Genomic DNA, 24,733 nt, shown 5'->3' on the forward strand with positions numbered 1-24,733 from the left:
CCGATGCCTAAATCCACAAGGCCTGGACAAAGACACATGGCTAGTGTGATGCTGGGTTTATTTATACGTAAATGCCTCCACACTGCAGCTGTGAAGAATGCACAAAGCACTAATTCAAACTTCTCATTATGGCACCTCGTGTCAAGTTACATTTCCACTATTACCTTCTGTATCCACTAGTAGTTTTCTAACAAAAGTAGATGCTGAGAACTTCAGTATGATTAATACTTCGGGTTAAAAAAGCTGTCTGGAAAAGGATGGATATGGTTAATCTGATTACTTCGTCTAGTTAAGTAGATGGATATAAATAGCCATAACAATGTCTTCAGGCATGGTGTAGGCCAGTTAGAACTTAAGCTTTAAATTGCAGTGGTTCAGTACCATCTACTTCGCAAAACTTGAGATTGTAAATTATTTTTAGATGGAATAGTTTTTCATCAAAACCAATCAGAGTATATTTCTGACCTGAGGGCTCTTGGTAGATTCAGTAAGTTGCTTTTTTCCCCATGTCCTTTGTTGCCATCTTTATATTAAAGAATAATAAGGATCATGTTACTATAAAACATAATGGAACATCACTTCATCTGAACTAATATGAAGCTGTAAGAGGACTAGTGTTTAAAGATTCCTGTGCTGGGGGCTTTTCTCTTACCTGTGGTATAACCCGTGGCAAATCACTTAATCTGTGTGTCATATTCTCCTGAGGTAGTACTGGCCATCCTCATGTGAGTGATACATCAGTGCTTTTGAGTGTGAGAACTTTACAGAAAGCATTACTGTGCATGTTGCACTTACCTTTAATGAAATGTGATTAAGATACTTGCAATAGCATATTGCAAGTGCTCTTAAAATAGTAATTACATTTAAAAGCAATTGCTGCATGTTTTGATTGGTATTTGATTACAAATGAACACTTTTTAAATTTATAGGAGTAACTTGAGATCTCCGTGACTATTCTGGTTCTTACTTACTTATTGCTAGTTTTATTGAATTAATTCTTCTGTCGTTTTCTGTTCAGTAAAAACATGCCTTAGATGAAGTCTCGTTAGAATTGCTGTACTGATGCCTAGAAGTATTATAAACATTAATGCATCAAGTCATTGCTTGCGTAGTATACTACTGCTGTATATCTTCCCAACAGATACAAATACAAGGGGACAACGATGTTTATGGTATTTTTTAGTGACATCTGGCATTCTCACAGGAAGCCTGGTGCCTGCTTGTCTGTTAGGGAGAGCCACATTCATGACTCAAAGCCAAACTGCAAAAGGGAATATTACTGTTACTAACTATAAAGGAATGAATGTGATCAGGAGTAAGGACTTTGACTTAAAAGCAAGTGTTGATATATTGAATGTTGTTCCCTGTGAATAAAACTCAAACCTGGCCAGCTGGTGAAAAGTATGGAGCTGTTGTTTCCTGCTGTGTTCTCATGCATAGGAAGTCTCCTGACCTTGGGCCTTGATTCTGCAAGCATGTATACTGATCACTCATTTCAGTTTACACAATTATTTGCCCTAGGACAATGTGCTGTTTGACTTCTTGCAAAGCAGAAAAGATCCCATCTTCCACATAAATTCTAACAAGAAACACATAGCTTGTGTTCAGCGTGAACCATGGGAAGCTAAATAATACAAGCTAATGAAAGCTCAGTCACAGAATGCTGCAGTGGTTTGCAGATGGAAGATAGACCTCTACATTTCTAGACTGTTTGTAGGTGAAGTTACAAAAGGGATTTAAGAATTCTTCAGCAGCATATAAATACATAACATATATGACAAAAGATTTTCATAAGCTGTTGTTTCTTGAGGTTTGCTTGAAGCTGAATGGAGTGTTCTACACTTGAGACTTCTAGACAGCAAGGCAGTGCGAATCCTCAGAATATTAAAAGTATTGGTGTAGCAGCAGTTGCTGTTTCTTCATGTTGATGGAGGAATGGAGGTGTTCTGATTCTTCAGAGCCCTTGCTTTCTTCAGCCATATACTGAGTATCCTGTACTCCAGCTGACACTAAGAAGGCAATTATGTCTGCACATTTTTGCTGGTCCAGATTTATTCTCAAATACAGCTCTAGTTAATAATGAGTCTCCAGTGCCCTCCAATTATGTTTCAGTGAAGCATGGGCCATTTGGTTAAGGGTTACTTTTGCCTAAGATTACTAAATCTTTCTTTAAACTAGAGGGCAGAACATAAAGGCACAGTTAAGACCAGAAAACTTAGATAGTTGGTATGTGATGTTAAAATGGCCCTTAGTGAGAGATTCTGGAGTAAGAGCAAAGAACAGTTGAGCAGAATACAGGCTGTTCAACTGATGTTCTGCACATGATCCAGGAGAACATGAAACTTCTCCAAAAGGTTGTCTGCCATCATGTTATGCATTTTTCAAATGGGGTCTTGTGGCTTAACCAATACTCAGAACAGCCATAAAGCTAGTTTTCTCATTTTGTGGTATTTGCAAGTTAGCAGCAACTGAGCTGATGCAGAACAAACTGGTGACATCTGTGCTATTCTCTGCAATGGTTGAATAATTCATAATTCCATGTGGCATTCATTTGGTCAGACATGAAGTGCATCTTCTGGGGTAGTTTTCAGTACAGGCAAGAAATTTTTAAATCTAGAGTAACAGAAATTACTATTTTATGTTGCCACAATAAGAAAAAGCTGTCATCTTCCTGCTTTCATATGAGTTTACATGCATTTTTAGCTAATTCATACAAGTCACACAAGCAAAATGAACAATTATGCATGAAACTTGGTAACTCTTTCAAAAACCGGTGGGATGTATGGGCACTCAGAAACAAAACACCTGAAGCAATTTGGCCCCCTTTAAGTACTGTAACCTAAAAGTACTGGGGCAAAGGGTGCTAATGTGAAAAGTTAAAACTCTTTCTAGCCAAGATAAATATGTCTTCAACTGAACTAAGTCATGGGAATTGAAAAGTGTATTAAGGTGTGTGTGTGTGAATTGTATTTCAGGGATGGGACCTCATGTGCTCATTTTTAAGAGACTGCAGACTTGCTTTCTTGAAAGAGAACTGATTTGATATACCAGAAATCTCAGAATTGATTGGATGAACTGCATGATGTCGTTACATGAATAATGCTGCAGAATGCAATGTGTCATAGGTAAAAAAAAATGACTGACACTTAAGTTAAATAAAGATACCTTTAAAAAATAAGTTAAATTGAGGTTCCATGGTAGTGATAAAGGTAGTGAAAACTTTGTCGCCTACTTCAAGCCCACTTCTGTCCCTTGGATTTTATGCTTTAAAAATATCCTAAACCAACTTAGCATTAGTAAAGAACTGACTTAAGATACACACTAGGTTTAAACTTGTTACAGATTTTTTATATAGTACATACATGACTTCATAGAGTGGTATAATTAATTTTTCCCTTTAGTTTTATGCAGGTTTTGAGTGTAAGCAGAAATAAACCAAATGCATTATGCTGGAGGTGAGATATGAATGTATTATTCCAATGGTACTGTACTACTGTAGACCAATTCTGGGATGCATATGCTCTGAGGTTGTACTGCATGGGATTAGTACTTAAATGCAAACACATGGCAAATTCCTTAACGTTAGTTGCATCCTTGTGGGTGCATACGTACTCGTAACTTCACTCTCTACATGTAACAACCTTGACTGTGTTTTATCAGGTGAGACTCTCAAAACAAGGGACAAGATCTAAGGTATATTTCAGTTTTATTATAAATTGCCTACTTGTGGATAGTGCTTGTAATGTGATGGGAATAGTTATACAAGGGGAAAGTTATTCCCATGGGAAAACTGTAGTTTAGAATCTTCCTCTGGTGAGGAAGAGAGAATGACTGCTGCAGGTGAAGTATTCCTAGGAGTGTTAACTCAGCAATTCAGTGACAACTGTATTTATTGACAGCAAGCCACAGCTTGTATCCAAATATGCTTTAATTCTGAGCTTGACAAAAAGTCTAAATTCAGACTTCAGGAAACTAGTTTCTTTTTATAGATGACACTAAAAAAGCATGCCTGTATCTAGAAATTGCAGCCTTTGGATCTAGTCTGCAGTTCTCAGCACAGACCAGCCTGAAGATAAAGTTTGCTAGTCATCAGTCATCACAGACCGAGTGCCCTGTTACGTGAGCTTGAGAACTGCACCAAAAAGACTTCTAAATTATTTTTTCTGACATGTTCAGATTTTGATGATAGCTTCATTTATCGGTGTCAAATGAGTTGGTTGTAGACACTTCACTGACAAGACAAGTAGCAAAATAAGTTAGGAAAATTGAGGCAAGTTTAAAACATTTTATAAGGTTTTTTAAAAGAAAATAAAGAACAGTTATTGTAAAATAAGACAATTTACATTATATTTTTTATTTCCAAAGCTCAGATTGGTATGATAGTTTGTCACATGAAAGAAACAGAAAAGCAAATCTAGATAAATTCACATATTTAGCAATTATTGACCATATGGATTATCATGTTTTTTACACCAAACACTCAAGTGCCTCTAAAGTTTAGAAAACATGATGCATTGCAGCCACCTGACATACAAAGCCTTTTGCTCTGAACCCTGTGTGTTCAGGTACTGCTGTACTAAGTATGCTACAGAAAAGGTGTAGACTCCAAAGATGCATTGTACCTCATTAACGTATTCTGATCTAGTGTTGCACACATTTATCAAACAAGCCAACTATACAGTTAGAAAATGAGACAGTTATACAGAAAAAAAAAAAAACAAACCCAAACTAATTCAAAAGCTTCTACATGTTGGCTTTAAAGCGTGCTGAGTAACTGGTTAAAGTGACCCATCAAAATTGGGTATTTTCCAAGCACCCTTTAATTCAGGATGTGTATTTTAATCCCTGCATGTCTCTGCAGCAAGAGAAGACAGGAAATTCCTGGTGCAACAGTCAGATGAGCAAGCTTTCAGTTGGTAGGTCAGTTCCAGCTGGGCCTACCATGTTTTGCCACATAATAACATAAGTATCAAGAGCAGAAAATCTGTATCAACTGTGGAAGGATTTTAGCTTCTGATATCTCATATTTTCTTAGATTTGTAAATATTTGGCTCTCTCTGAAGCTAATTCCTCCTTTTTTTGATACGCTGTTTGGCAGATAAACATGCCACAAGCACTAAACCAGCCAAAAACACTTAAAAGATTCTGGATATGTTTTTTCTTAAAGAAATGTATAAAATGTAATGTGAAATAATCTTTGGTAGCATTTAAAAATCAAGCTAGCATATATTACCTGCAAATCACATTTCAGATGTAAATCTCATTGCTGCTGGGTTTTTTTCTTACTGCATAATCTTCTTTCTTCCAGTAAACTCCTGGTTAGTAAAAATCCTATTAAATGTTCCATACACTGTATTCTGGGGAGGGGGGGTAGGGGGGAAGAGGAAGAGTCCTTAGAGTTGTGTGGGATCCCCATAGATCTGGAATTCTTTGACCATATTTTCCATGGATCATCTTCTCACACCAATATAGGAATAGTCTTTAGTTCTTATAAAATAAGAAGCACTTATATCTTCTGGTGTAGAATGGCATGGTTGCTTGTTTCAACTATTTTCAGGGCCTGTAGAAAAAAACACGTATTTTATTGTTCTTCATAGTTACACAAATGCTTTAGTTACTGTTTTTCCTCACTTTCCTCGTTTTTTCTGTCACTGTTTTTTCTCTCCCCAGTTCGTATTTTGCTTTCTCCTAATGCTGCATGAATAATATTTGTTAAATGTAGTGTGGTTTTCTTACTACTTTTGAGTCTGTAGCCATGCAAATCTAAATTGCTTTACAATTAATCTTGTTGGCATCAAATCGGATTCCACAAATGTCCAGATTAATAAGATAAAGATCGTTTGTGTTCATGTTATCCAGCACTTCCAGAAGTTGGTCCTGTTAATACTTCATAGTGAATTTTACCTCTGTGCAGTAGAATAATCCAAAACCCATGCACCTGGTGAATGTAAGTTTACGTGCAGTATGTGGCAAATTTTTCTGAAGCACATGAAACAGTTTACATCACCCACATCACACTGACAGCTCTTGCTGAATCAATAGACACTGTATGATATGAAAATAGGTTATTTTGTCAAAATAGAAGCACTACAAGTTTCCAGAGCTATTCCTGTGACCTTGTTCAGAGGATGCTTGTTTGAAAAGCCTGATTAGCAATTTACTTACGAGTACCTGCCTGACATCTTCCTTACAACAGCAATGATTACTCCTGCAAGGATTCCAACTGCAACTATGATTCCAATAATTATTCCAACCAGAGCAATTGTTTCCAGACCACCTGAAAGAGGAAATTGGGAATGTTAGCATGTTTCTCAGAGAGACCATTGGTAAGAGGCTACTGACAGAACTGATCCTGTTCTGCTGCATCCCACTCCTTGGGGAAAATTTCCTTATCTTGTGAACTCTGAAGTAGGTTGGTGAATTCAGCAGGCTCATTCGTAGCCTGCAGACCTGCAAATGTACATTTGGGCGGGAGGGCTCCATGTAAATGCGGCTACAGAGACAGGGATCCTGAGAACCAGAGGAGGCAGCTCAGGGAGCAGGTCCTGGCTCCTCCTGTAACTTTTATTTCAGAATAGCATGGGCACAGCTAGTGGCTTCTAGAAGGGGATCACCTGGCAGTTAAATTCTCCCTTTATAAAAAATTCCTCTGTTTACCTTTTTCAGTTTTCTCTGGTTCCCCACTTGATCTACCTGTAAAGCCAGAAAGAGAATGATTACTTAATTGCTCACTGTGGTTTGTACAGAGTTTTGCATCCCAATTTATAATGGTACATCCAAGGAAAACTTTGTAGAAATACACTGCCACCAGATGTGATTTGACTGTTTCAACGTAAAGCCTATAAACTAAAACCAAACTGACTTGAAATGTGATTGAAAGACTGCCATTAAGGTGGACTAAGTTTATCACTAATGTCTTCTGGTAGGTGAATCTGACGTACTTGTGAGCCTCACAGACTTCCAGTGTTTGTGATCTGATTTTTGAGAATGTACTTAAGTGCACTCTGAGCATCTGTTGGCAACAGCTACTACTGTTCCCATCAACCAGAGAAACCATTATTCATTTATTTAGACACCAAGCTAAATTTGCATTTAGTTACCAAAAAGTTGGTCTGGAAACAAAAAGACCTTTTTTTTTTTTTTTTTTCAGAAGTGCTCATCTGACCATTTCAAAGTGAGATTCATTAAATGTATGACCAGTCATTGGTACTGTTACAGGACTGGAATATCAGAGCAGAAAATAAGATGCTTGTGTTCTTTTACTTTTTACTTGTGGTAAGCACAAGAGTGAACCACTAAGAACAACCCTGGTCCAAAAGCCATATAGAGCATGTGCCCGTTTATTTGTGCCCAGACGTTCTTCTGTACACAGTCAGACACAAAAGCACAGGTACAAGCTGTTTGGCAGACTGCTAAGCAGGCACAGGTCACAGTGCACTTTATCAACCTTTTGCACCCATTTGATGCTCACTGACTACTGTATGGACATGGGTGCAACTTGCTCTATATATGCATGACATGTACATGAAACTTGTGTCTCTCCAGGGAAGTTAAGGCAAAACCCGAGAGGACAGCTGGGTTGTAACAGTTATAAATGTTTTCTGCATTTTAGGGTCTTTGAGTTGTTAAAAAAAAAAAAAAATTTCTGGAGAGCTGTTTGATTTTCATACTAATCATCTGAAAAGTGAAGGCTTCAGTGTTATTGCCTGCCTTGGGGGGAGAACTGGCAGTGCAGTGGTAAACAAAATAGTATAGCTACTCATTCCTTTTGTCAGTGCGCATCTGTTACAAAGTTAGGATGTGGAGTGGCTGTTAAGGAGTAATTTTAGAAATCTTACTCTTCACTTTCAAAAACTAGCAGTGCTACCTTTGAGAGCAACTTAAACTTTGTATTTGAATCTTCTAGGCACAGTTTAGTAGATGGCAGTAGAACTTTGACAGAATAAAACAGAAGAGAGATTTTTTTCTTACCATCAACATTTTCTGTGTTAACTTCATAACCAGTAGAATTATCACTGTCTTCAGCTGGGGCAAATGCACTTTCTGTGGTCATCAGTTGTCCAAACTGCAAGAGATTTGTTACATTGTGTAGTCTTGTGGGCAACTACAAGAATTTGGGGGGGAAAAAAAAAAAGAGGGAAAAGAAAACCTCAGTACATTCAGTCTGTGTGTATGAAATAAGCATTTCAGTTTCTTGGTCTGTCAGGTGCCCTATGGATGCTTTTTTAGCTATGACCTGTCATCTTTGACTTGTGTACAGTGACCAAAAAAAAAAACCCAAACCAAAGTAAGCTGATTTGTCTTCCCAGCTGGAGGCTTTCTAGATCAGATGACTAAGTTCCCAGGAGGAGTACAAAAGGTATAGAAGACTGCAGAATATTGCAGACCTGCCTTTATTTGTTGTGTGGGGTTTTTTTACACTAGTTTGTCAGTTTGGTTTCACTGAAGTTAATGGAGAGGCACTAAATTAGTAGAGGCAAATGAATAAGCAGGTTATGAATGATTTTTGCAGCACAAAAACTGCCAACAACATTTTCAACTCTGTCGCACTTCAACCTGATTGCTTGCAAAGCAAAAGCATTGACATTAGATCATTTTTATGTTAGGACTCAAGGTTATACCTTAATTTATAATGATTATTCAAAATCTAAGCCGCAGGATGATATCAGAATATGTAATCAGGGTAACCCAAAGGAATGATACTCACCAGGGTTGGTAATTCTTCAAATTCTGTGTCATTCCTGTCTCTGAAATCAATTGTTGTACTTTCTTCTCCTTCTAGAACTGAGCTTGCTGAATAAAATTTTAGAAAATTAGTTAGGATTTTACTTGGTAGTCACACGTTCTGGCTACTTTGAAATGTAAGCCTTGTTAAACATGAGATCTCTGTCGTGTTCCATCTCCCTGCCCCTGTGCACTTAAGTTTGCAACATTACTTGGATTAACGTTGAATTCTGATAAACTCTTGTACATAGCTGTAGGATAAAGAGCTTAAGTAGACATCCCTTAACCCTGGCACAACCATGAAACCTTGAAACATACTGGTTACTAAACACTTTGTCCAAGAAAAGATTTTTTTAACTAAAAGATTTCCACACACACCCCCTGGGTGGATGTGACTGCTCCAGTAAGTTAAGCATTAGCTTATATATTTGGATAAATTACTTCAAGCATCTTCCATTTTCTAAAATAGTAAGAGCTTTCTCCCATCTTTCAGCTCAGTCCCAGCTGCAATCTTTATTTTTAGAACTATCATTAATGTTTATGGGTGTATCTATAGTTCTGAAACTATTCCTACACACATTTATACAGAGATTTTTTTCTAAAGTTGCAAACCTTACTTGCCATAATTTGAATTTTTTAGGTAACAATGTACGGTCTTCCTTTTTATTCTAGACCTATATATGTCATCTGTGCTCTCTGATATAATGGAATATATACATTTTGGCCCACGCAAGGCTCTTTACAAATACAGCCAGACTTCATCAATAAGAAAAATGAAATGAAACAGGGTAGGACACAGAAGATATGGGTATGTGGAGATAACTGGCAATATCAAGAAAATGTTGAAAACAGAAGTATAATTTGATTAAGTTTCTTGCTGATTCATAAAACTCTGACTATACACAGTGTGATGTTAATGTAGTGTGATTTCTCTTGGGAGTTTCTAATTCACCATGATGATAAACCTAGGTAAGGCTGCTTGTTACGCTGGTGCCTGCGGCATGAGTTCTGCTAATTCCACATACCAGTGTTTAAGCAAAAAGCCAGTAACAGCCATTGTCCTGAGCAAAAACTTAAGGCAAAAAATACCCCTAAAACTTCTGAAATTCTTTCCTGGATTAAAATTTTGCATCTGTTTATTTCAGCAATCAGAGCAGAAGTTTGTACAAACATTTTCAAATCCAGTTTATATTTTTTCAGCATAATACAGAAATAGGAAATATTGCAATGATAGCTGAAGGTTACGTGAGTGACAGTCATGTTCATTCTCTTCAAAAAGCAGAGAATTTTTAGGGGAGTTGGAGAAAACCCTGGCTGCTCACATATCATTTGCCGGTGATGTATGTAAGGTAACAATTGTCAGCTGCTAATAGGTTAATTATGAACAAAGAATACCTAAACCTTTTTTCCTTTGCAAGATAGTTTGATACGTCTTTAAACTGTAAATATGAAGTGGTGGATTGGTAGTGCGGGGTGGTGATCTCTTCAGGGAGGAGAATAGCAATTCACGTGAGTTATTTAAAAACAGGCACAGTTTAAAAACAGTACCATTTGCGTATTTTATGTAAAGGAAATACTCATTACCTGTTTGTCTTACCAAATCTTAACACTGTTTTTAGTAATTTCACCTGGTTTTATTTAGTGACCTAAAAACATTCTCATCTCCTCTGCATTTGAAGTTAGACTATTTCTGAATTTTTAGACTAGTTCCAAATAGTAAGACTATTTCTTATTAGAACTTTAATACTCCTAAATGTACCCTGTGTTGTATATGATACAGAGGCAAGTAAACATAATTTTTATTCTGTGACTGAAATTAGAATTGCCATTTTGATCAATATCAGTCAAAGTTGAAAAAAGGATAGGATAACTTTGAATCAGCTGTGCACAGATCACTTGGAAATTATTCTTCTTTAATTGTGAGGCCCACATAACTCTTCACTTTTTAACTTCCCTTTTTAAAATGAAAAAGTTATTTCAAATTTAAAAGGCAATATTTAATTTTGAAATAAGTTTAAAAAACGCACTGGCACTTCAAAGGAAATGTTTCATACAGGGGATGAATGATTTGACATCGGGGGAAAAAAAAGATCTGTTTTTGTTTGAAACGCTCATCTGAATTCTAATGGGAACTTGCAAATATTTTTCTTGCTCCCAAAACTCATTTTTGAACCAAACTAAAAGATTTTCATCCATCTCTTGCAATGTAAGGCCGAGAGCTTTGTCCCATTGCCAAGAAACTAAACACTGATCTAAACTTAGATTTCTAATTCCATGTTTACTCAAGTAAATAGAAATTTATATTTTTATACCTCTATAAGCCTGACTACAGATACACTTTCTATTTAAGAGCCAAAAGGGTGTGCAAGTAGTACTTTAGGCACTAACAGATGAAGAAAGTATATTCATGTTATGCCAAGGTAAGGCCTAATATAGTGGCTAATTAAGCCAGCCAGTCTCCCAAAAAATCACCTTGTGATCCATGGAAAGACTAGAACAGGCCAGGGTAAAGCATATTTCTAGGTTAGATGGTAAAAATAACGTTTTAGTCATTTTTGATTGAAATATCCAAGGTAAGCAACCTCGGATTTTTTTCTGTTAAGATAGCATAAAGGGGGCTTGACTTTCAGGTGTGTGGCTTTAGCCACCTTCTAAATATCAAGACATTTTAAGACATGGCACTACTTTATAATACTTTTTGTTTATAAAGTTATGTCTTTAAAGTACAATATTGGGATTACGCTATGTACATGTTAAGAAATAGCAATAGAGCTCAACAACACGAGTTGTGTATGGATCAGTTTACCTTGTAAGCCCGGTCAGAACTGTAAAAACATCCTTTATTCACTAGTTGCAAAATAAGCACAGATGGAGAAAACCCATTACCAGAGGAAAAACCCCAAGTAGAAAGTGAAATAACTTTTGTATGTTAACAACAAGCAGCTTATTCAGAGAAGCTGCTTATACTCTTGGCATGGTGGCAGCTTTCAGCTCTGAAGAATTACCTGATAGTGAAGGCAGGAAAGGAAATGGTGTCACAGAACAAAGGTGTAGAGAATTAGTGAGTGTCACAAGGAAACGTGAGGTAATTATTGTGATAAAGTTATTGCAGATTCTTGGCGATGAGTGACATATGGAGAATCTATTTCAGTGCATTTGCCCTCTATGTGCAGTGACTGACAAAAGGAGGTGGCCCAGATTAATATCGCCTAACTTTAGATTCCTAATAAAGGTGCCTAAATAAGGTGTCTGCTTGCCCTTATCAGGTTTTATAGTCTGTAGGGAAAGATAAATACTTCTAGAAGGTAATTCAGCTCACCTGAGATTTGGGTCATCCTTGGCAGTGCTGCCTTTGCTCAACTGTAAAGGGAAACTGGGGTAATGTGGCTTCCCTGTTAACTCCCTAAAGCTCACAGGCAGGACTGATTTCTGTTGGTGTGAAAGTCTTGTCCTAGCTCTACCCAATCTCCATCATGCTCTGTTTAAGCTGAGGTCCTGAATTTGCTGAAGACCAGTCCCTGGACTGTATTTCCAGGTTTGTTTTTCTGGACAGGGAGCGGAGGTGGTCTGGGTGGTAGTTCAGCAGATTCTACTGAACTATTACCAAAAGAAAGATCTGGGAGGTACTTTGTTATTGGTGTACTGCGTTTGTAGGAAGGAATATGGGACAGTCAACAATTCTTTGTTGGAGGAAGTCATAATAAAGTAAAAAATATTTAAATTGAAAGAAACTATTGGACTTGAACCTTCTTTCCCTGTACCCAGTACATGGCTGACATGAAAGAGAACGTAAATGGGCTGTAAGGGTGTGTATGTGCTTTAGTCATTGTTGGTTTCGTCTGATGTGGGCCAAATGCAGCAAGAGCCGCGGGGTTAAGTACTGCTTCTGCATATGTTCTTAATCCTATCTTAGAGGAGGCTGTAAATAAAAACAGTGCCTCACAGTGCTGTGATTGTCTCCAACTAGCACTATGGCCTCTTCTGTTTGCAGCTATACATTGCTGCAGATGTGAATTCATCGCTGCATCTCCTTCTGCCAAAGTTCCAGCTGTGGGTATTGCAGTTCAAAGTTCCCAGCTGCTATCAGGCTGCAACTTCTCACAACAGGAGAAAATCTGATGTCTTTAAAAGTTTAATATTGCTTTGAAAACATCCCATGGTTAGGCATCCCATGACCCACTTAGGGGAAGATGAGCTCACTACTCATTGTTATGCATGGGGTGACAGTTTACTAGAAAAACCTCTTAGGGTTTCTTTCAAAGCACAGTGGTTGTGTTGGAAAGGAGAGCGAGTTGTAAAACTGTTGTTCATTAGCATTTCTTTCTGGTATCTCCAAAACCAACAAAGATACTTTTGAAGATGAAAAATGTTGTAGGATCTTGTTTCTTTCCCAGCAGTCTGAGTAAACCCAGACACTAGTGGGCAAGGGCCGTTGTAAGCCCGTATTTTAGCTTAGTCCTTGAAATAGGAAGCCTTCAAAATACAGTATCCATCTCTGTGATAAGAGACCAGTAGGTAAAAGTTGCTAACCCTAAAGGATTCCCTGTAGCAAGAGCTGAAATAACCCACTAGTTAATTTTTTTAGCTGTAATAAATAACTGAAGCTGTTTGTTTGTTTGTTTTAAATAGGAGCAGAGGGGCAATGAGCAATAAAAGTTAACTGTCAAACAAAAGTTTTGCTTTTAAAATTCAAGTTTATTGTTATCTTTATCTTGTCAGTATCCTATTTTATCCTATCCAGCTGTGCTAGGTAGGTGCTTTGTGGAACGCTTCTCTGGAAAAGCAAGGGACAGAATGCAGTGAGACGGGTCACTCGGGAGATAGCACTGAAATATTACTGAGCTACCTAGCTGGGGTTGACTGATGTTTTTCACTGTCTGCTTCCTGAACTGTTACAGACCAAGTGGTGTTGTCTGAAGGACTGTGTATGTACGTGTGTTAGCCATCCTGTTTTGGCCGTATTTTATTCAGCGCTTATGTTCTGATACAGGAATTACCTTTCTGAGGAAGCATTCTTCACTCAGACCTTAATTTGACTGTGAGCAGAATCTTAAAATCAGTATCTCATTACTGGGATTCTGTTCAGTTCCAGTTCAGTGGAAACTTTCGTTAATGGTGGAGGAAGTTTAACAAAAACGTATAATTTGATAAGGTATCTATCTGCCTTTTGAATACATAATGTCTCAGCAGCAGCTCTGTAGTTTTCAAATACAATTTTTTTCTGTTATTTGGCTTCATCCTCAATTTAAATATATTCCAGAGTCAGTTCCAAACCCCACCTCATCAGCTTATTTTTTCTGAAAAGTAGTTTTCCATTATTTTTCTACAATTGCTTAAACATTTTTTGGTATTTAAAAAAAGCATATAGGTGTCTTTTATTGTGTGTGTGAAATGATTCAACACTGCCAAATCCAGGCTACAAGATTTTTTAGGCTTTGAAAATTTGCGGTTTTAAAGAATATAGTATAGTGGATTCTGTGTTTTGCCTTCTGAATTTTTGAGCCTTTGGACAGTTAAAACTTTCAGACCTTAGAAAGGCAAGGAAGTTTCTTAATGAGAACTGAAATTCTCACTTGTACCTGTGGCTCCTGCAGCACTCATGACATGCAGTATCCTGAGAACCTTGTACCCTTAGCATGTTTGAAGCCACAGCACTGGCATTTTCTCTTTTTCTGTTATTTCTGGAAGTTGGAGTAATATATTATGCCCTGATAAAGAAATGCCCTGGCATATGTTTAAGTGTCTAGACTTTTTGTTGTTCAGGAGAAAGTATCCTGTCTAAATCCTGAAGTTCTTCCTGCAGCTTCCTTATACAGAGACGGATGGCTTTGCTTTATATAATGAAGGAAGCTGGATGACAAAATCCCGTGAACTTTGGAAAGTATCTGCCAGTTTAAAAATGGTCATGATGCACAAGGAAGGATTTAGCTCAGCCTTACTCAAGTGTATGACTGACTTTGTTCAGGTATTCCATGTAGCTCATGATGACAATGTTTTGCTGAATTGTCAGAAACATTTCCTTTGGTCACCACACCCTGCTACAGATGGTTTCTATTGCTGTGGCTGCCTTAGCCAAAGGAACAAAGCCAGAGTTTAAATCTACGGTGCCAAGTGGCAAAGAACCACTTGGCTGTTTCTGAAGTAAATCACATGTCTTTTGAATGTTACAATAGTTCACATTGCCCATATATGATACCCACAGAAAAGCAAAACAAGATATATATTTTAAGTGATATAGATAGCAGATACAGAGAAACAGAACTGGTCTTCAAGAGCTTGCTAGATGTTTGAACCACAACCAAAGTTACAAAACAAAGCCAGAAGAGGAAAAGGTGGTAACTTGCTAAGCTTTCTGTTATGCATGATAAAATTGGCCATAGAACTGTGGGCATTAAAAAGGAAGAGACTAACTCCATTAGGGGACATTCCTTTAGCACTCCTTTCTGCACTCCTTGCAGAACTAGAGATGAGTCTTCTAAGACTTATGCTTTTAATAATGTTGCTGTGTCAACCTCTGATTTCTTGTCTGATATACACTGACCTCAGAGCTGCTTCCCATGAATGTGGGATAAAACCGCTTTCTTATTCGTGTTTGCTGCCCCATGACCCTGTTGTCCTGTCTGCAGTCTTATTAGCAGTTTTGTTGTTTTCTCTGAGCAGTAAGGGTTTGACCGGGGCAACAAGATTAGAATTGTGATCAAGGTGTAAGTCTGTTTTGCATCTTTCTGTAAATGGAACATAAAACTACAGCATTACAGTACTGTGTTTATCACTGCATGGCTGACAAGGAATGAGCGTTGCAGCGAAGACAAGGGGAAAAACCAAAATTCATGTAACGGATCAGCAAGTTTTACAGGGTGTGCAGCAGAAAGCAGACAATCTGTGTACAAATATTGGGATATCTAAGTGCAGATAAAGGAATTAAGAAATGACCTCTAATCAGTAATAAACTAATCTTTGCCCTGATTCACTTCTTTCCCAAAACTCTGAGGCTATAGCCATATGCCCTTTCACAGCTGCCTTGATGGAGCTAACTAACCCCTTGTATCTGCCAGCAAAACTGGCGTGTTTGCACGATCATTTAAATTCATTTGTTTGAAATATGCATGCTAAATCCTAAACTGGAAACTGCTTAGGCTTTAATTTTGTTCACACAATGATTTTTCTTGGTTAGCAGCTTTATTTCCACATGGCAAGCAAGATCCATTCACATATATTTAGTCTGACTTTCATAGTAACTAATAACAGACTACCTAATATTTAGGTGGGTTTCACTGTTATAAAACATGTTGATACGCATTTGGAATTAAGTGTGTCTCCTTTACAGATTTAACAGCATCTCGTATACTACTCAAGCCCTCCTGAGAGAGTATGTGCTCACCTGAAATGGTGTACACACTGTGTCCTCACAAAGGATTATTCTGATGCATTTATGCTGGATGTTGTAGTGTTTATAATCAAATACAAAGGTGAAAAAAACACGAGGAAGTCATAAAGTAACATGAGGATGAGCTCAGCATCAGTTTCTCTTTCCTTCGAGGGTCTTTGGCCAAGCTTCTGAGACAGTGAGTTGAAAATCAACAGTAAATTTGGCTCTTATTTTTTCTCATTTGTTTCTCTTTAGAACCTCCCAGCATACCTACAGTCCCAGTCCTACATATTTTTCTGAAATGCTGTGTAGCAATTTGTGCACCACACAGCTATGTGAAGCGTTGCTGCAGCATTGATTCCAGCTGAGGGTATGGTATGTGCACACAGGGATCAGGGATGCCAGAGGCTGCCCGTCTGCACCACGGCTCTGGGATGCGGTGAATAGCAGGACATGGCAGCATTTGGGTTCCATCCTGTAGTCCCTGACCACATCCAGACAAAAAGCAAACAAACCAACAAAACAAACGTGCAGCTGAGACAGACCATATGTTAGAGCTGGGCAAACAGTAGTCATTTCTGTGGTACACATGTATGTATGGCTCGCCTCAAATGACACGGGGAGGAAACACTGCAGGCTTCTGTCACAGCCCAAGAGCCTGCATGCTGTGGGCTATTTTTTTTTTTTTTTTTTTTTTAATTCTATTAAAACGTGCTCTAAGTTCTCAGCTGCTTACTTTTTCAGATGATTTACAAGTCCTAGATCTGGGGTAAATGCACAGGTTCAGTGGAAACTGTTGAATTAAAGGAGCTGAGAATCTGCCCTGCTTTGTTTTCACTGTGCAGCCTGAGTTAATGAAAGGTCCACTTGTAAGCTTTGAAATGTTATGTCCTTTGCCTGTGAAGTTACACAGATTCAAAAACTAATTTTTGAGATAGAGATGGGAAAGCCTCTCTGCTTTCCCAACAGGAGAAAGCAAATTTTATCTATTCTCTGCTGTCTTTTACCAAGACACTGCAAAATACAGACTCACTAATTTGTGATTGAGACCCAGTAAGATGTTTTTCTCCTTTTTGTGATAATTAAATTTTGGGTATCGGACATGTAGAGCTAGCTTCATATCATACTCGTATGGTTTACAAGAGGTATACATGGGGATACATGCACAAGTGTCCTCATTCATGACGCAGCCAGATGCAGGGTGAAAGATTTTGTCATGCTTATTTAGTAGAGAACTGGCTCCCTTTTGAGGCACATGTGGCCATTCATTTCATTGTATTTACTACCAGCAGTTACCGAGTTAGATTTTCAGAAGAGTTTAGAGTTGCCTGACTTTAGCCCGACTTTATTGTTTAGTTTTGCTACTGAACTGGCAACAGAGTTTGCGTAAATCAAGCTACTTTTGAAAAACTACTTTCTTGTGTTTTTGTCAATTCTGGTTTTCCATGTTTTTCAAAATCATAAAAAATTTAGTCTTTCATGTTGACTCTAAACTTCAACTTCTTACATATAAACACTTTTCATCTGAATTAACTTGTGTGTGTTTACTCTTAAAGCAAAACAAATGTAAAGTAACATGACCTGGTATAAACCTGTTCAATTTTGAGACTTGCATAAGTAGGTATAATCTAGAATTTGCCTCTAGGTAAGATCAGGCATGTAGACAGTTGATACAGCACAAGTGACATGTGGTGACTTGTTAAACAATCATGTTAACTTTTGTTCATGTTATGTGACAGCCAATAGAGTAATCTCCTTCTCTGCAGTGAGACTTGCACCATGGGAAAGGTTTCAAATTGGGAAATGTGTTGCCTCTGTAAAGCACTCATCTGAATGCTTGTGCTTTTAAATGTTCGATTAATGCTGTGCCCAGAAAAAAAATGAGGCCAACTTCCAGTTCAACTCATTTCTTCTGAGCCTGAGTTCTTACATGCTGAACAGGATCACTGAAGGACAAAAATGTATCTGCTAATCATTCGATAGGAAATGCTTTAGTCTAAGAATTCATCAGCTTATATAGAGTGCTCAAGGCTGTCCTTGGTGGTTATAAAGATAAAATACTTGGCTGTTTTTGTCAGGATTTAAACCATGAATAACATAACTAGAGCATGTGATGTGTTTTAAGTAGACAGTGATGTAAGATTTGTTACTAGGTTTTCTTTCTGTATTTTTGTTAATTTCTGCCATTAATTTTATTTGGAAGCTCACATATGAGGAGTGAAGTGAATTAATAAGTTAATTATCTTCTCCTCCACATCAGCAAAGTATTTTATGCTTTTACAGCTTTGTTATGTTTTGCTTTATGTGACCCCATTAAGAGCCTTTATCCTTTCTTTTGGAAACCACATTGCTGACTTTGGGACCAAATTTTCCTGTTAAGAGTAACACAAACCCAGGAAATCTTGACAGAAATATTCATTCATTTTTAACTTACTGATGTTAGATGCAATTTGCATGTTCTCTATGAGCAAAGAATGTTTAAGCAGTTCTGACTTCTCCCTTAAGATTCATAGGTTTTCACTGAAATGTTTGGAGGTTGGCTGGTAGTCCTGTTATTGGGTCAGTGGTTACTGCTATTTTTCAAACACATTTCTGGTTCACAGTTGTCCTAAAATGGTTTCTGCACCTCTGGCTTTTTGGTAAAGTTGCAGCAACTCAAAGACAGTAGATACTAATGAAACTACTCAAATTGTGGATCTCTACCTGGACGGGGAAAAATGCTATGCTTAAAACTAGGATCAACAGTTGAATTATGGGCAATTCAAGGAGGAATTTGGAAGCAATAATAATCCTTTTGGAAATATGCTTCCTGATCAAAACAAACCTGCTTTTATTGATTCCTTCTCAATCCAGAAAATGAAGTGCCCAAATATAACAAAAGGGTAGCTGCAGATCCAAGGTTAAGAGGTATCAGAATCTGAAGGAGATTTATTTTCCTCTAAAAACCCTTAGGCCAAATTGTCTACCCCAGAGGTTCAGGTATCAGAACGTGCCCACTCCACCTATACAAGCCAAAAAAATTCTCCCATCTTCAGTGTCAGTGCAGACACAGATTGCCAAAGGTGGAATTGTTATTTTAAGTTTGTTCTAACTTGTAACTGCTGATGGTTATCAGTAAACAGCAGTGATACACATGCTAAATATGTGAGTCTTGCTTATTTTATATCTGCAGTCTATTTTCCCGGTGTATCCTTTGGAAATTATCCTAAATAACTGGTTCTATGTGAAGAAAAAATCATAAAACCTAAACAGACATAGCAAGTCTTAAATACTGTAAACCATGTTCTAGAGCCAACTGTCAAGTTTAATGCAAACTGTACTGGTAATAAAACAGAGGTAGAATCTTGCAAGCAGGAAATATTGTAATATTTTTCTGGCTAGTAGTGTTACAACCTGATGGTTGCTGGACTCCTTCTCTGAGTTGAGAAAAAATATGCTATAAAATTCCCCAAGAGCCTGAAGATGTAAAACTTTTTTTCCCTGTAATTCTGGTATCCTAGAAACTGCTTAAGGTAATTATATAAAATGGTGCTGGTTTTGCCTCACTTCTAGTGGCTTTAAACTCTGGTCCATTTAACATTAGTGCTTTTTAAGGATAAGCTATCTGAGTGTGCCTGGAAAGCAGTTATCTGTGACTTCCCTAGTATCTGCTGATTTGAAATTTTTTGTGAAATGTAGAAGCATAACTCCAAACTTCCAGCCTCATATTCTGACAATACCGAACACCAGGAATTCCCATTAGAAGTTTCAAGCCAACATCCACACATACTGTATATTGATATAGCCCCATTATTTCCAACAGAATAATACGGTTACCAGCCCCAAATCAGGTCATATGTTTCAGGTGGGGTCCTCAAATCCAAGTCAGACAAGGAGATTTATGCTTTGGAAGACCAGTGGGTTGAGTTTCAGGTTATTGTTTTCGGAACATGTTCCAAGCACTAGTGCTCTGTGGAAACGGTCGCTTTATTTCACTGCTACAGGCACACTTTTTGTTTGCGCATACATCAAACACCAGGCACGTTGCCTGATGGCCGATTCATTCATGAGTCAAATACTACACAGAAAGACTGAATTTGAATGTGATGTTCCTGAAATCAGGTTCTGCTCAGGGTAATTCTGATTTACTGCTAATAAATCAGACTCTTCCCCTTTAGCTGCAAGAAGACTTAAACATCTGCTTTACCTAAAAGTGTACATTGTATTTTTAAGATTCAAAAGAAATAGTTTGGCAAATAAACTTTCTGAGTAGATGCATAACGCTTCAAACATGTCTTAAGTAATAATTCTTCCTGTTTCAGTCTCCCTCACTTGTCTATAACACTTATGGCTAAGTTAGTCTTAGCAACACCCTGCATAAGGCTCAGTTCTAAGCTGTCGTAATGCCTCTAAATACAGAAGCTAAGCTCTTGAACGGAAAGATTTGTAAGTTACTTTCATAGTTTCATCACCTAAATGTCAGTTACAACTAAATTATTGCTCGCAGTCTCCTTTGCATATATTACAGGGGAACCGAAGGCATTTCCAGGGGCTGTTGGTGTTAGTGCCTTCCCTGACTGCTTCTACTGTTCTCCTTCCCTTACACAGCCACACACAGAAAATTCTTTCCTAATAGAGCATAACTCAGCCCATCTGAAAACTTTTGATGCGTTTCATTCCTGATTATAGCCATAGTAGATGCCTAGTAGTAACTTAAGAATTCGAAGGAAAGTTTTATAACCAGAACAGAGGAACTATGTTGCTTACAAGTAAACACACAAACTGTTACAGTACAGGAAATGACTGGAAATAATTTTAACCAAAGTTTCTTCTTACCTTCTTCAGCAAGTGCTATCAAAGGCACGCTCCCTAGAACGAAGATGAAGAATTGAACTTTAATAAACATCTTTGCTCTGCTTAGAGAATAGCTTTCCAATCCTGAGACCAGATGGCTTCAAATTCTGATTAATTTTTTTTAGAGGCAGGGGAGAATTGAGATCAGAAAAACAAATAACTGCAAAAAACACTTTGGTATTCCAAATATTCGCTTAACTGCTGAAGTCTAAAGGGGGAAGTTTTCCCAGATAACTATACAGCTAAAGAAAACTGAGTGGAGTCCGCATTATTTTCTTTAGCCAAGGGGTGGGAGCATGCCTAAGGTGGTCCTCAAAGAAGAGCCAGGCCCGCCCTCTGCACTCTGTTTGGTCAGCACTGAAATGATGATCTCAGCCCAGGTTTAAAGTTACAGGAGCTGTTGTGGCTTTCAGAAGACTTTTATTTAGCAAAGGGGAAAAGGGTATTTAGGCAGAGCGAGGTGTTCAGGGAGTTCCCTCCCTTCTGCAAACTGCCCTTAAAAAATATTGAAGGGAAAACAGTAAGCACATTTTTCCTGTTATTTCCAGCAGTGAAGTGATGCTTTTTCATTTCAAAGTGAGCCCCCATGTTTATGTGAGCAAGTGTGGTAGTGAATGTGCATTTAGGGGTACTGAAATAGTTCTGGGATAGGTTATTTAATTCTGCAGTAAATACTGTCTGAATTTTTCTGCATGTCTAAGTCTCTTTCAGCCTGTGTCCTCAGGTGACATCCTAGCTGTACTCCAGCATTTATCTCTGCCCACATGCTTGCTGGCCTCACTGTGCTGATATCACCCTACAAGGATAGAGGATTTTTCCATTTTGTATGTAACTGTTAGTAGAACAGCTGTACAGTGGTCTGTACAAGACTAGTTACTATATGTTTCTGCGCATCAGCATTGCACAGCACGGATGTGAGACGAGATTAACACTCTACCAACATCTGTAACAGACGTTTCTTCCTCACAAATAATGGTTGTTAGACAGGGGCTGAAGCAGGACTTGGGGAGCAATGATTTATATTAATCCTTTTCTGAATCTTCCCCTTTTTTGGGGGCAAGTAATGATGTACAGGTTTACATCTGTTTAGGAACGTGGTAAGTTTTAATCAGCGCTCACATGCGGACTACCTGTGCCAGTGTGCCACATAACTGAATGGAGGAAGTAGGTGACCTTCTCCCTCAGTTTCTGCACCTTGAAGTCCTGCAGTGCTAGACACCAGACTCAAGCATAACAGCATAGATTTGTTTCCTTTCTGCTGACAGTTGTGGAGGAGGTAACCTCTGCAGGAGTGGGGCTGACTTGTGGGAGAAGTTTTATCTTTTTTAAAAACAAAACCACCACCAACAACAACAAAAAAACCCAACGAAAACAAACCCCCCCTAAAACGTGGCTAAGTTGTTTTGCTCAGTGAACGTGAGTCAGAACTGTCATTAAGACTCCACAACACTTTGTGCTATAAAGGAGCAAAGCAAGTCTAGACATGTAAGCAGTGATACAGTGATGTAAGGAGGGCTGCAGGTGGAAATGCAACACCTTCCGTAGGGCTTTACTTTTGAAAGTGATAGGTGCCAAAGGAATTTTTTAGCTGTAGATATAAATTATGGTGCTATAATTGTGTTCTTTGTATTGGAGATGCAGGATGCAAACAGTCAACGCTAATTCAAGGAAGCAACAAGCAGTATTGGCTTATTGTCTTTAGAAAAGCAGTAAAATAAATATTCCCATATACTAACTTCCAGCGTGTTTTGAATCTTAAAATCTGGGATTAATTATTCTTTGATAATGCTGTTTCAAATTCATTTAAAGGAATGTTTGCTTATTGGGAAATGCCACTCATGAAACTGAAATTTTCTGGGGGAGTATGTCAGTTTTAATGAAACTTATTTTGAAAAGTCAAACCAAATAATTGTTTACCTTATCCGAATGGAATGTTTGGAATTTTGTATGTATTTTCAGAACAAAAAATGAATGTAGTACGCCATGAAAGACAAGCTGGAACAAAAAGTGAATTTTTAAAGTTAACAAATTCTCATAAGGAACAAAAAAAAGGGATTTTTAGAATTTCATTCAGTTTTCTTCAAAGGCACTCTGAACACCTTTCAGTTTTACGATTATTCATGTAAACAAATTTGTCTTGGGTCTAGGAAATAAGTCTTTCTAAAGAAGGATAAGCTATTTGCTGAATTAAAAGATTTCTTTCTTTAAACTGTACTTTATTTTGCGTGTAGAACTGGAGGTCTTGAACTTTCAGGGATTAGAGATGTCCAGGTGTCTGTGGCTACTTCAGCACTTCTTACCATTTGTACTATTCTTCCCAATAAGGAATAGCTTCTCCTATACCAGTATATTTCCGCTGCTTCAGCCTGTTCCTCAGAAAAAGTCTTCAGATAGAAGTACTGAACTATGAAGAATTTAATAAAATCAGCTTCTATCACAGTATCAAAAGTGCAACAAGGGGAAAGAAATATGCCCATGGATGCAAAACAAGTTAGTGAAAAAGCTAAGAATGTCTTTGTAATTGTCATCTTGGGATGAAATTGTTCCTTGGGGACAGCCATGAGAGGAACTTGCCATCTAGTGACAACAGCATGTTGCTGAGTGAGGAGATTAAGACTGGGAGCCATTGCTGAACCCTTGATTTAAAATATCAACAAAATTATTTCAGAAGAGCCAATACCCTTGGGACAGGGTATGGAGCCAGAGAGGTGAGGGAGCAGTTTTCCTCTGACCTTTACCAAATCAAGGGGTTTTTAATGAAGCTATAGTTCACTGTATTATAATTGTTAAACCAATAGCTTTTGTGAAAATAAAGGAGCTATTCTAAGGCTCTGATTTAACAATCCATCTACATTTAAAGTAGCACTTAATTATGTGGTCTATTTGTTTTGAAATAGAAAGTAAGCACATACCTATATGTAAGTGTATGTCTGCTGATTGGTAATGGCCTTGTGCATGTGCTCAGATGCCGGAATGAAATGAGGTTTAGGTCTATGCAGAGATGTTGTAATTTGGTCTTTTTTGTCCTGGGTGTGTTATGACAATTCCCACAAATTGCCAGGATATGAGTGCATGGGTCACCTTTTTTTTTTTTTTTTTTCTTTTTTTTTTTTTGCCAGGCAGCTCTGTGTGTTTTTAATCACAGTGGTTTAAAGGAGGAGGTGAAAAGGGTCTAGAGTACAAGCAGCCCTTATGTTTTCATTTCACAATCCGTTCTTTCCGTCTGACCGTATCAGTCACTTGCACAGCCTTGTGAGAGGCTTGGGCTGTCTCTAGTTCAGCAAGAGCAAAGAATGAAACATCGTTGGGGGAGTAGAAAAATACTGACAATATCCCGCAAAGTGTTACACCTCAGTGGTAGAAGTCATGTGGGTTATGTTTTCCCCTGTATCGGTCAATGTCGCGGTATGAACCCAGGAGACTGAGGTCAGTGGAAGACTCCCCGTTGTAATAAACGGGCTTTGAACCAGGCCTTTGAACAGCAAGCCTAGCATCAGCAAGGGCAGCCCTGCCACTGGTTCTGTATAGCCCTGCTGGTAATACGGGCATCACGCGGGGGGTGAACGCGGGCAGCTGGATTTCGTGACTGTGGTTCCGTGCAGCATTAGGGCTGGTCCGTCTGCCGAGTGCAGGGCTTTGTGATGAGCTCTCCTCTGGCATTGGGCTGGCCTTATAACTGGCAGTTTGTTTGGCAGTTTATCCTGGAATGGATTGCATTTCTCTGCTGTATGAGATGTTTAGGTCTACATTTAATTCCTTTACACTGCAAAAAGCTGGCTCCAGATTTTCTTTCCCTGCAAGTGAACA

General features: G+C 38.2%; 1 protein-coding gene across 6 annotated transcripts; it reads right to left on the reverse strand.

Moving 5' to 3' along the window:
- Nucleotides 1-3,210: 3,210 nt before the first annotated feature.
- Nucleotides 3,211-21,238, reverse strand: PDPN (podoplanin). 6 transcript variants are annotated; one of them, XM_026862819.1, is made up of 6 exons: nt 20,909-21,238; nt 8,708-8,793; nt 7,972-8,104; nt 6,658-6,693; nt 6,176-6,277; nt 3,211-5,560 (listed from the first exon to the last, which is right to left on the reverse strand). In XM_026862819.1, exons 1-6 carry the CDS (start codon nt 20,976-20,978, stop codon nt 5,544-5,546), a joined length of 444 nt encoding a protein of 147 aa, XP_026718620.1. In that variant the 5' UTR covers nt 20,979-21,238; the 3' UTR covers nt 3,211-5,543. The 6 variants fall into 6 exon arrangements, with proteins under 6 accessions (XP_026718620.1, XP_026718623.1, XP_026718619.1 ...); XM_026862822.1 differs by having other exon boundaries at nt 6,166-6,277; nt 7,972-8,065; nt 20,909-21,236; XM_026862818.1 differs by having other exon boundaries at nt 3,212-5,560; nt 6,166-6,277; nt 20,909-21,235.
- Between the last annotated feature and the right edge of the window lie 3,495 nt (nt 21,239-24,733).

Source organism: Athene cunicularia (genome assembly GCF_003259725.1).
Source record: "Athene cunicularia isolate RWA chromosome 21 unlocalized genomic scaffold, athCun1 chr21_part1, whole genome shotgun sequence".
Lineage (NCBI taxonomy): Eukaryota > Metazoa > Chordata > Aves > Strigiformes > Strigidae > Athene > Athene cunicularia.